Consider the following 12,996-nt stretch of genomic DNA (forward strand, 5'->3'; position numbering starts at 1 on the left):
TCTGCAGCAGCTCTTTGATGTTCCAGAAGGAGCACTCTGTGCTCTGTGCTGTATGTCCTATCGCAGTGACTCACCTGAGGGCAGGCAGGATGTCTTCAGGGGGGCTTAGTGTCCTGCAGTTCCCCTGACCCCTGCAACCTGTTAGCACAGGGAGCAGGTTCCTGGTAGCTGGCTCCTGCCCCAGCGACTTGCCGTTCTTCTGCAGCTCTCATTACCTGACCTCTACTGCTGATAAAAGTTTATCAGCCCCACTTGGAGTTCCCTCTGAAATGCTAGTGCATTTTAAAAATAGAATATGAAAAGCGTCTGTGACAAAATTCATAACACATGCTCATCACAGTATTTACCTTGTCTTTACGTTTTCACAAAAGACCAAGTTCATTTTTCAAGTAAAATACAGTACTGTGCATGGAGACAACATATGTGATCCTTCAGACTTTACCTTGATTTGGAAAGCATTTATGCATGAATATAATAAAACTAAGAAATATGACTAGAAAACTCTGCTCCTAATCTTCACTGTTATAAAAACATTTACGCATTTCTCCTGAATTAAATCTTTAATGAATTTGTACATGAGGACATTTTTAGTACAAGTACAGTTTTAGAAGTGTTTTACAGTCCATATATGAAAAATATAAGTAAAATGAAGTCATAACCAGATTGATATGTTTCCTTTATTTTTTGGTGATAAGACTGTACAGCTGATTGATGATAATAAAGATTATTTCCCTTACAATTGAACTCTGGTTGTCTAATATTTGCATAGTTAAACAAGCATGATTTTCAGAGATAGTTTTTATTTTGAAAATATATCCTTAGGAAAAAAGACAACTTCTAAACAAGCAAGTCAGAATTAGAAACAGCATTTGGAAAAAGAGACTTCAGACTACATTCATATCTGAAGTTTCTTACATAAATGAAAACGCAAGGATTTTTTCCCCTCTAATAAGTCATTTTCCAGGTGTAGTTATTCTGTGTTGTTCATTATCTTTCTCCGCATTTTTAAGTTCTGGTTTTCTCTAGATAAGGATAGAGAAGAAAAAGATTTCTTTTTTTCCTAAGAAAAATGTAAACTGAAGCCCCGTTCTACTTTTAATGAAGTACAAAAATTAATCAGTAGAATAGTTCAAGATGTATGTTATGGAAATAGATGATCTTTTGTCCTTTGGCCCTGGTTTGGGAAACCTGACTTGCGGGCGGTTCCTGTTTGTGGTGCAGCTACAGCAAGCAAGGAAGCAGACACGCTGGGCGAACATGACGGCACCATCTCCCCGCTCCTGTTTGAAGACAGCCCACCTGACGTGCAGCCACTGGAAAGTCCTTTCCACGGAAATGGTGAAGAACAAAGCAGTCCTCAAGTGCTCCAGAACTCCGTTGTTTTTGGAACGTCAGCAGAGGAAGTGGTGAAGGAAATTCGTTTCCGAATTGAGCAGAAAACAGGACTGACGGCCAGTGCAGGTATTTAAACGTGTGAGACTGCAGTTGTGACGTCCCTTCGGCTAACTTCACTCACCGTGGTCATTTCTCTTTACGAAGCATCCAACAGTGTTTAACTGACTCATTTTGGATTCAGTTTAACACCATTACTATCAGAGTAGTTGTGGAACAACACGCCAATTAGAGTTAAGCAGAAAGGGCTAGAAGCACAAAAGAAATGGAAAGCTATCATAAAATATCAAATAGTTGTCTTTTATTATGTACAAAATATATTGATGTTCCAAGCAGGCCTTGGAAGACGTCAGTGCACGAGAGAAGCCTGCAGGTGCCCCCCAGGGAGGGGGCAGTGGGTGTGCCAGCCTTGAGGGCACCTCAGTCTGAACATGGTCACTGCTGCGGTCAGAGACCCTGTGAAGCAGCACTGCATGCTGGGTCCATCTTTCTCTGCCAAAGCAGCAACAATCAGTTTTAGGAAGATGTGAAAAGAAACTGAAATGACCTGTTATCAATGAGCATACCTATTTCAAAGTATCTTGACCATGAAGACTTCTGGAAATTGTGAAACATTTTTCTGAAAAGTAATCCTCTCTTTTGAAAGCAGCAAAAATAATGAACACATTTGATTATCATTGCTCTAAGTACCCTGTAACCCAGGACCTTTCCTGTTGTTTCTGTATGAGGATAATCTATAGACAAGATACTACTTAAAGAATAACCATCCACCCTAAACTCTGGGTCTTTTCAGAGAATCTAGAATCACTACATACAGCCCTGTGATTCTTACAAGAGATAATAAGTAAATTAGCAGTAATGCTTAATATTACTCAAAGCATAGCTCTAAAAACCCCATGTTTCCCGTGGAGCTGTCTGAGTTGATCCCAGCTCTGGCTCTCCTGGCTGCAGCTTCCTGCGGTACAAACCCTGGGAGGCAACACAATGGCGCAGGTGCCTGCCAAGAGCCCTCAGCTCTAGCCTGCACCCTGCTCTAGAGCCAGCCCTGGCACGTATCTTCTCTGCCTCTCGTTTTATACAGCATACATGACTCAGTTCTGAAGTTATTCTTAGATTTTTGCTATAGAAAGAATTAAATATTCTTCATCTCTGCTGCCAAAAAATTAATCAAATTTCAAAATTTTCTAAAACTATCCAAAGCCATGAGGAGATAAATGAGAGTCAAATGCTATTTTCCTAAGATATATTTATTTTTATTGCAAAGTTAGATTTACAGAGAGGAAGAGGGATGGAAAAGAAGATTCTGGTGTATGTAAGGTGAACACTGCAGCCGCCAGGCTACCATGCTGGGCTCAGATGCTATTTGTAAAGTAGCATTACCTATAATTTCACAGGACACACAGATTTTTTCTTTTGCATTTAACATGATGTTTCTGTTTTGTCATTACGTATTTAAAAGTTGTATATATTGATTTCTTTGAGTCTACAAAATTTTTTTCTTTTTAGGTATTGCCCCAAATACAATGTTAGCTAAAATATGCAGTGATAAGAATAAGCCAAACGGACAATACCAGGTTCTTCCCACTAGACAAGCCGTGATGAACTTCATCAAGGACTTACCCATTCGGAAGGTAAGGCTTTGTGCACAGGCTCAGCCGCGTGTGTGAGTTCTGAAGGGACGCCACATGGGCTGGTGGTAGCCATCCTGTGTGAGGGCTGTACTGGGCAGTTGGATTTGGACTTGAAAAAGTGTTTTATAAAACCTTGCTGGTTGGCTTCTGGAAATTTGTTTGCTGGAAACATCAAAGAAATTGATAGGTGGCAAGATTTAAGTGCTCTCCTCCAAGAATAGGGAAGTAAAAGGAATATGTGGAAGAGCAGCCAGACGCCGTCGCAGTCCTCATGCCCACGCTGCTGCCAGGCAATCCACAGGGCACTTCAGAGAGTCCAGGTTTCAGTGGTTTTTGACAGATAAACCAAAATGCTTGACCATCTTTAAAATGGTAAGATGACCCTCCGAGGTCCCCGGAGAGGCAAGCATTATTGTGCTGCAGGTCTCCTGGATCTCACTGCACACACACACTTCTCTCGACGTGATTGCTCTGTCACTGTTAGGTATTCTACGACCTGCATTTCTCCCTCCATCTGGGAGAAATTCACATATGAGTGAATTTTTCTTGTATTTCAAATGCAGAAGAAAGGCCCTCTCCAAGGACATCCTCCAGTGGTTACTGAATAAAATCTGCAGGCGTCTCTGTAAAGTCGTCGTTTTCCAGGGAGTGAATAGTGGTCACTTAGAAAGGTCTAGGGTCGGATAACTTTCAAGTGAGCAGCCCTTGGGTGGGTCACCATGTGTATGGTAGGTTAAAAAATGCTTGTAGTGAAAGTTCATTTGTCTAGCTCACTATTACATGATTACAGAACTCCATTTCTAAATGCCTTTTAAAACACCATGAAACATTACTTTCGTGATCATGGTCAGGATGCAGTTAAAGCAGTTTTGCAACTGCTTGTGAAAGCAGTCACACTATCCATATCTGTTTTTGATTATAAAATGTATAATGAGACTATAACCTCAATCCTTATTTTACTCTTAGAACATTTGATGACGAACACTCATTTCTCTAGGTTTCAGGAATAGGAAAAGTTACAGAGAAAATGTTAAAGGCCCTTGGAGTTGTCACCTGTACCGAGCTCTACCAGAAGAGGGCGCTGCTTTCTCTCCTGTTCTCAGAAACGTCTTGGCATTACTTCCTTCACATCTCTCTGGGTCTAGGTTCAACACACCTGGCAAGGTATTGTTAATATCACTGTCCTGCTTTTTCTTTATCGTTTGCTTCTGAAGTACTAGTTGTAACCACTGAGATGGAGCCTATAGGTACAGGTCACATGGCCTTAAGACCATTACACAGAGTTCACAATTTAAGCTTGAACTGGAGTCAACAGATTGGACATGGGGGAAGGGTGCTGTTCCAGGACTGGGTGGATGAAAAGGAAGATGTACAGCTGCCTGCTCCTCTGTCTTGGCCTTAGTGCAGAACTCGGTGGGATTGGCTGACTTAGCTAGGGCTGGGCTGTTGAGGAAAGAAGAATGGCTTCTTGAAGCAAGACGATTTGATAATCCCATGAAGCACCCTAAAGAGCTAGCTGCCTTTCTAAATGGTCCCTGGGTCACCACAGGGTGTTCTGTGGGAGGCACTGTTCTGGGCACTGAGAGTGTTAGCAGGAAGCAGGACAGAGCCCTCCCCCGAGACAGCATGACCACAGAGGGCAACAGGCTCAGCAGCTCAGGTACCCCCTGGGGTGCCCACCTTGCCAGTGTGAGTGCCAGCTCCTGTTCCAGTCCAGCTTCCTGCTGGGGTGAGCCCTGCTGAGGCTCACCTGTGTGGGAGAACTGGACCGACTTTGTGTCTCTCAGCTTGTGTGCCACCCTGGCCTGGCCCTTCCCCCACTGTGGCACTGGGGGAATTAACCCCTGGATGGAACATCTGCCTCTGGCTCTCTGCCTTTCAAATTAAATAAATAAATAAACATCATCTTACAAAACATTAAAAATCCAAATAAACAAATGAATACAGTAAAGCAGAGTGAGAGTGTGAGTGGCATCCACAGGCTGCCAGAGGGAGCCAGTCACACAGAGTAGGGGTGAGGGTATGGCCGAAGGGCCCTGAAGCCGAAGGGCAAACTGAAGAACTGAGTGAAGAGAAGGGAACAGGAAACGAGAGGAAGGCCTGCGGTGGACAGCAGCCCCGAGGCCACATCTGCTTGGTGGTCTGGAGGCTAACAGCACTGCAGCTGGGAAGCCCTGCCGGGCTGAACCATCTGGGGCTGCAGAGACTCCCCGTTGTGAGTCACTGGGCATACTGACTGACCTCACGTGGCTGTGGTGGCCATTGGAGACATCACAGCATGATGAAAACAGCAGCAGACAAGACTCACTAATCTAAAGTCACCTGCTTTTATTTTCAGCACATGAAAACAGTGTAGTTCTAATACAACATGTTATCCTGTGGTGTTTAGAGAGAAAGCTATACCTGGAATTCGCAGGCTTTCACAGGAATAGGTCATTTTAGGCCTGCATTGCCCTCTGTCCATGTTCCCTGGTGCCCCACTCTGCTTTGTCTTCTCCCGTGTTACATGCTTGCTTCCTCCTTCCATGGAAACATCGACTTTATAAGGGCAGAGACTTCATGTATAATATTCATTTCTGTATCTACCACGTTCTAGAACAGGACTTGGATCACAATAGGCTCACTGAGTATTCGGAAAATGAATAATCTGTGTATCATTCAGCTCTCATGGGTTTTTAACTGTTCCTGTCAGAGCAGCTAGAATGCAGCCAGGCCAAACCAGTCAGTCTAGATGCCCAATCTCCATCTTAATTGCTTTGTACCACATCCTGACTGAGTTCTGTGGTATGGCCTAAATGAGTAATGAACATATTGTAGGAGAGGCAAGTTGCTGTTCTAGGTGAAAAACCATGAAGTTCAATTACATCCCATGACTGCAAGATATTATACTACCACTTCCTACTGGTTTTTGTGAGTTTTATATATATATATATATATATATATATATATATATATATATGCATGCCTTAAAAAGAAGGGATTTGTAATATCTCTGTTCTCATCGACGAGAATATAAACTTGATTCATGACATATATAATCATGCTAACATCTTATTCATATGCTTTGGTGACAGACTTAGGTCGTTTTAAAGATATGTTTATTTGAAAGTCAGAGTTACAAGGAGAAAATGAGAGGTCATTTCCCAGGTGGCAGCAATGGCCAGTGCTGCTGCAGACCAATGCCAGAGGCCAAGAGCCTCTTCTGGACCTCCCACATGAGCGGCAGGGCCCAAGCACTTGGGCCATCTTCCACTGCTTTTCCCAGGCCATTAGCAGGGGGCTGGATCGGAGGGGAGCAGCTGGGACTGGACGCAGTGCCCACTGAGATGCCAGTGTTCCCGGTGCAGCCTTACCCACTGTGGCACAATAATAGTTCCAATAGTTTTATTTGTAGATTCAAAAACTATTTTACTGGGCCCGGCGCGGTGGTGCAAGTGGTTAAAGGTCCTCGCCTTGCACGCCCGGGATCCCATATGGGCGCCAGTTCTAATCCCGGCAGCCCCGCTTCCCTTCCAGCTCCCTGCCTGTGGCTGGGAAAGCAGTCGAGGACGGCCCAAAGCTTTGGGACCCTGCACGCACGTGGGAGACCCGGAAGAGGCTCCTGGCTTCGGATCGGCATAGTATCGGCCCGTTGCGCTCACTTGGGGAGTGAATCATTAGACGGAAGATCTTCCTCTCTGTCTCTCCTCTCTGTATATCCGCCTTTCCAATGAAAAAATAATAAAAATAAATCTTTAAAAAAAAAAACTATTTTACTATTTTTTGTGGTGTATAAACTTTAATGAAGAAATTTAGATGTTTGAAGAGTAATTGATATGTTAAACCATAGTTAACTAAAAGTAACTCATTCGTCTTTAAGGAAGAAAGTAATCTTTTTTTTTCCATTTCCAGGGATGGAGAGAGGAAAAGCATGAGTGTTGAGAGGTAATGTTTTGTTAGTTACTTATTACTATTTTACTAGTTATTTATTACTAGTTCATAACTAATGTTATAACTTTGGATACAGATATCACTGAAATGTTTAAAAATATAATGGCAATCACAATAGCCATTTCCTAAACTAACGGTCCTAGCACAGTGCTCTCGGTGGGAAAAAATGAACTGTAGCAGTCTTAATTTCAAGATTCTTTGTAAGAACCATCAGATTTACTTGGGAAATTTAAGAAGTGATTTAGGAAAATTTTCCCTAAAGTCTTCAAATACTGGTGAAAGGCAGAAGCATCAAATGCAGGTTGAACATCACAAATCCAGAAATCCTAAATCCAGAACTGTCCAAGTGCCATGTGATGCCACAAGCGGGAAATTCCACATCTGACCCCAGGAAACTGATGGGTAAAATGACCTTCAGACATTCATATCCACAAATGGAGAAATAGTCAAATGACTCCTGTCTTTGAAGTAGGATGTTATGCACCACATGAAAATGTGGATGTTGCTTACTCATTAAGGACCATCAACAGGTCCAGGTGAGAAGTGCTAGGTGCTGAGCAATGCGACTAGCAGCGTACTCGTTACGAAGAAATTAGGAGGAAGTGTTGGGCTGCCTGGCCCATGCTTTTGTGGTGCATTTCTGAAGGAGTTCACGAGAATAAGAAGTCCACTGATTGTCACCAGCCTGGGTGCTGAGAGCCTGGGAGGGCCGCCACCATCTCAGGGGTGCTGAGAGCCTTGGAGGGGCAACACCTCCTGCAGGGGTGCAGAGAGCCTGGGTACAGTCTAGGAGGGCCACCACCTCCTGCAGGGGTGCTGAGAGTCTGGGAAGGCCACCTTTCCTGAGCTTGCTTCTGCTGTGATAATCTTCCTCTTTTGTGTCAACATGGCCTCTCAACTTCGTTCAGCACTGTTTGCTTAACAGCCTTGCTTCTCTGGCCATTGCTTAGGCGATGCTGCCTCAGTACCAAGAGCCAGTTCACTGAATCTGCTTTGTGATATTCACATTCCAGAAAAGTCCTCTGCAGTGATGGGGTGATTCTGTGGAGCAGAGCGCATGCATACGCCCTTTGTGTTACCTGTCAGTGACTCAGTCATCCCTTTAAAAATACCCTGAAGAGAAAGAGAACATAAATTTGCTCCTTTGCTAGTTAGCTTACCAATTAGTAGTTTTTCCATGATTTTTGTATTCTTGGATGTTTTATTTTATTGTATCTCATTGCATCTGAAGCATTGTTTTATACTGCACATAATGTACCTTACTGTTAAACACACCATATCATTCAAACACCATCCTGAGTTATAGTGCACTGTAGTCAGCAAAATAATTCTTGTCTTTCCAGAACATTCAGTGAGATAAGTCAAGCAGAAGAACAGTACAGCCTATGCCAAGAATTATGCAGGGATCTTGCTCAAGATCTCCAAAAAGAAGGACTTAAGGTACTCCATCTTAGTTTGGGATTCCTAGTCTTAAAATGTTTAGTCTTAAAATGTTTGATGGCTCAAATGGCTAATCCTCCACATGCAAGCGCCAACATCCTATATGGGATGTCCCAGCTGCTTTACCTCCTATCCAGCTCCCTGCTTGTGACCTGGGAAAGCAGTTGAGGACGGCCCAAGACCTTGGGACCCTGCATCTGCGTGGGAGACACAGAAGAAGCTCCTGGCTCCTGGCTTTGGATTGGCTCAGCTCTGGCCATTGCAGCCACAAGGCTAATGAACCAGTGGCTGGAAGATCATTCTCTCTATATTTTCTTTTCTCTGTAAATCTGCCTTTCCAATAAAAATAAATAATAGCATGCTGCAATTACAGATCTCTTTAAGATTAGTGCAGGCTGGTAACTATTGGTACAGGCTGTCTGCTGCCTACTGCCCAGACAGTTTCGGCCTGGGTTAAGTTGTACAGAGGAGCAGCCTGGGTGACTGCAGTAGCTCCAGCACGATGTACATGAGGAAGTGTAAGGGGAAGAGCTTCCTCAGAGCCGTGACACAGAAGCCCCTTTCCAGTCGTCCTGCGGTGTTTTTCTTCACGTAGACAGTGTAGGGGCAGCCACACTGTCATCAGATACCAGGGAGCAGGAGGGTTTCCTCAGAGCCGTGACACAGAAGCCCCTCTCTAGTGGTCCTGTGGTGTTTTTCCTCACATAAACAGTGGCCTCCTGGAATAAACATTTTGTTTCAAGGCTTGTTCCAGTTTGCTTAACAGGTTGGAAACAAAAGCTTCAAAGACTTTGAACTCCTGTTCATAACTTCTTTCACTGATGACAATTCACTTTTGATATTTTCCCAGCACTTTCAGAGGTGAAATTACTATAACACATGAAGTCATTATAAAGAATAGTATATGTGATGAATTGTTTTTTCATAACCCTTCTTGTCATACCTTGACTGTGAAGAGCTCTCTCAAAAACTGTATTGTTTTTGATTTTGAATTTTTTTTGTGTTGTTTTGTTTGTTTTGAAAAGCAGAATGATGAGGGGAAAGAAACAGAGGTCTGTGTTTGCTGGTTACTCTGTCCAGTGCCTGCAGCAGTGGAGGCAAGCCAGGCCAAAGGCAAGAGCCGGAAACCATCTGGGCTGTTGCTGTTGCCCCAGGTGCATAGCAGGGAGCCAGATCGGAAACAGTGGTGGCACTCAGTCCCGGGTGCTCTGGTAGGGACCACCATCCCAAGCAGCAGTGTAGCTTGTCTGGAGAATCATTTGACTGTGGTATGGAGGTTGAAGCAGAAACCCTGAAGTGAGCACGCTGCTGTAGCACCTCTTCACTTTTGAGATGCCGTCCAGGGAACTGCACTGAAATGAGCCATTCTGTTTCCATTTTTCAGTCTTGTTTTCCGCACACCTACAATCCTAGGATGTACTGGCCAGGTGTCCTGCAGGCGGGCCCAGATCTGGTGCATCTGACAGTTTTCTCATGATTCAGCTGGGTCATCCTGAGACTGGAGTACTTGCCTCATCACATTGTCCTGGGTCACGTGAAGCCCCTGGGCATCTTGGGCATGTGAGAGATGGTCCTTCCCCTGGGCAGTACGTCAGCAAGCCTAGTCTTCCCCTGAGGAACAGGGGCAGGAATTAAGCTGTATCTGCAAGAGCTAATAAAATACATCTAACATGGATGACACCAGTTAAGTCCTTTGAACTGTATGGTTTGGTGACATTAAGTACATCAGCAGTTTTGTGTGACAGTGCCATTTGTCTCCAGAACATTTTCATCCTCTCTAGCTAGAGCTCTGTGCCCATGAAAAACTGCCTGCAGACTGAGTCCCAAGAGACTGTTTATCGTGGTGTCTGTACATAGGGCAGCAGGAAGTGTCAGGGAGGCACAGTCGGTGAGTCCTGAGAGGCTGTCGGACGTGGTGAGTGGTGTAGGGCAGCAGGAAGCGTGTCTGTGAGGAGCTGTCAGTCCTGAGAAGTTGTCTGCCATGCTGTCTGTATGAAGGGCAGCAGGAAGTTTGAGTGTCTGTGAGGCGCTGTCAGTGAGGCAACACTTTGTGCTACTGAATCCATCTCTAATAAGAGGAACGACTAGTTAGCAGAGCCCTTTTCATATGAAGATGTTTTGTAAAAATCCAGTTGGGACAGATTTCATTGCACAGCAGATCAATCCACTACTTAGGACTTGCATTCCATAGTGGGGTGCAATGTTCCACCTGTCCAGCTTCCTGCTTCTTCCTAGCCACACAGGGTACCTGACTGCTGGCTTCAGCTTGAACCATTCCTGGCTGTGCGGGTCTTTGAGGAGTGAACTGGAAGATCTGGCTCTCCCTCCCTCTGTCATTCTGCCTTTCAAGTAATAAATTATTTGGCTAAAATTGGGTTCTGATTACTTCCAACTTTTGAGAGACAGAGAAGAAGATCTTCCATCCGATGATTCACTCCCCAAGCAGCCACAATGGCCAGAGCTTAGCCCATCTGAAGCCAGGAGCCTCTTCCGGATCTCCCAAGCAGGTGCAGGGTCCCAAGTCTTTGTGCCACCCACGACTGCTTTGCTAGGCCACAAGCAGGGAGCTGGATGGGAAGCTGGGCCGCCAGTTCTAATCCCGGTGCATGCAAGGTGAGGTCTTTAGCCATTAGTCCCCCATGCCAGGTCCTAATTTTGGCTTTTTGAAAAATGTATTTATTTTAATTGGAAGGTCAGATTTATAGAGAGAAGGAGAGGCAGAGGAAAAGATCCTCCATTCACTGGTTCACTCCCCAGTTGGCCACAACAGCCAGAGCTGAGCCAGTCTGAAGCCAGGAGTGTCTTCCGGGCTTCCCACACGGGTACAGGGACCCAAGGCTTTGGGCTGTCTTCCACCGCTTTCCCAGGCCACAAGCAGGGAGGTGGATGGGAAGTGGAGCAGCCAGAGCATGAACTGGCACTCACATGGGATCCCAGTGCATGTAATGCAAGGGTTTAGCCACTAGGTTACCATGCCAGGCCTTGAGGCCCATTTTAATTACCATACTCCATCAGTTGTCACTTGTCCTTCCATACTCTTATGTGTTAGCAGAGACTAAAGACCATGTGTCATAATGTCTTCTGTGTCTCACAGGGTCGAACCATTACCATCAAGCTCAAAAATGTGGACTTTGAAGTGAAGACACGAGCTTGTACAGTTTCCTGTCCTGTTTCTACTGCAGAAGAGATATTTGCTGTTTCTAAGGAGTTACTGAGGACTGAAATTGATGCTGATTTTCCACGTCCCTTAAGATTAAGACTTATGGGTATGACTCAGTTTCTTTTTTTTCCTGGATTTTGTCATTCAGCTTTGGAATACTCTCTTCTTGGGTTTCTTAATCCTGGTCACCAAGTTCTCACTGTGTACTGCTATTTAGCTTAATTCTTTCGGACTTAATGTATGTGAAACCAGAATCATTCATTTAATTTTAGTTATTTTTCTTTTTTTAGGTTTATTTTTATTGGAAGGACAGATCAAATTTACAGAAAGGAGAGACTGAGAGAAAGATACTCCATCTGCTATTTCATTCCCTACGTGGCGGTAGCAGTCGGAGCTGAGCCAGTCCAAAGCCATGATCCAAGAACTGCTTCCAGGTCTCCCACACAAATGCAGAGTCCCAAGGCTTTGGGCCGTCCTCTACTGGTTTTCCAGGCCACAAACAGGAAGCTGGATGGGAAGTGAAGCAGCTGACACATAAACCGGTGTCCTTATGGGATCCTGACAGTTGCAATGTGAGGATATAGCCATCCAGCCATCGCACTAGGCCCCCAATTATTTTTCTTACTGCTTACTGAAATTGGGAGAGCAAGGTTTACTTCAAAATTTAGCACTTCATAGATTAGAAAGCAAAGTTTGGCACATGGAGACATAAGTTTTAGGGACCTGAGGCATCAACCCACTGTAAAACCTGGTATTGTTTCTATAGCAAGGCAAGACTCCCTTACAGTATATTAAGACATTAAATCCTGGGGCCTGCCGCAATGGCCTAGTGGCTAAATCCTCACCTTGCATCTACCAGGATCCCTGTGGGTGCTGGTTCTAATCCTGGCTGCTCCACTTCCCATTCAGCTCCTTGCCTGTGGCCTGGGAAAGCAGTCGAGGATGGCCGGGCCCCTGCACCCACATGGGAGACCCCAAGGAAAGTCCTAGCTCCTGCCTTCAAGTTAGCTCAACTCTGGCTGTTGCAGCCACTTGGGTAGTGAACCAGCAGGTGGAAGTTCTTTCTCTCTGACTCTCTTTCTCTCTGTAAATCTGCTTGTCCAATATAAATAAATAAGTAAATAAATAAGTCAATAAATAAAAATCTTAAAAAAAAACAACAAACCTTTAAATCCCCTCCTAGGTATTCATTCATCTGTTATGTGCAATATTCAGACATGTTGGCTTTCAGAAGTCAGTTGAGGACTGTGACACTGCTGAAGCCACTTTCCCAGATGCTGCATGATAGAAACACAGACCCCAGGACCCCAGAGTGAACTAGAGAAAAGCCCCACCTGACTCACTGGCATCCTGTGCTGGTTCAGCTTCCAGCTGCTGCACTGCCTCTCCAGTTCTCTGCCAATGTGCCTGGGAAAGCATAGAGGATGCTCCAGTCCTTGGACT

The 12,996-nt window shown here is 44.7% G+C and overlaps 1 protein-coding gene across 1 annotated transcript in view; it reads left to right on the top strand.

Moving 5' to 3' along the window:
• The window catches only part of POLK (DNA polymerase kappa), a 30,558-nt gene that overhangs the window by 15,072 nt on the left and 2,490 nt on the right, over window positions 1-12,996 (top strand). Inside the window, exons 7-12 of the mRNA XM_040985931.1 lie at window positions 1,222-1,461; window positions 2,899-3,023; window positions 4,021-4,187; window positions 6,915-6,947; window positions 8,297-8,393; window positions 11,488-11,659. Coding sequence (XP_040841865.1) covers window positions 1,222-1,461; window positions 2,899-3,023; window positions 4,021-4,187; window positions 6,915-6,947; window positions 8,297-8,393; window positions 11,488-11,659 — 834 coding nt within the window. The remainder of the gene's footprint in view (window positions 1-1,221; window positions 1,462-2,898; window positions 3,024-4,020; window positions 4,188-6,914; window positions 6,948-8,296; window positions 8,394-11,487; window positions 11,660-12,996) is intronic.

This window comes from Ochotona curzoniae, unplaced genomic scaffold (assembly GCF_017591425.1).
Source record: "Ochotona curzoniae isolate NIBS_2020 unplaced genomic scaffold, NIBS_Ocur_1.0 contig_4501, whole genome shotgun sequence".
Lineage (NCBI taxonomy): Eukaryota > Metazoa > Chordata > Mammalia > Lagomorpha > Ochotonidae > Ochotona > Ochotona curzoniae.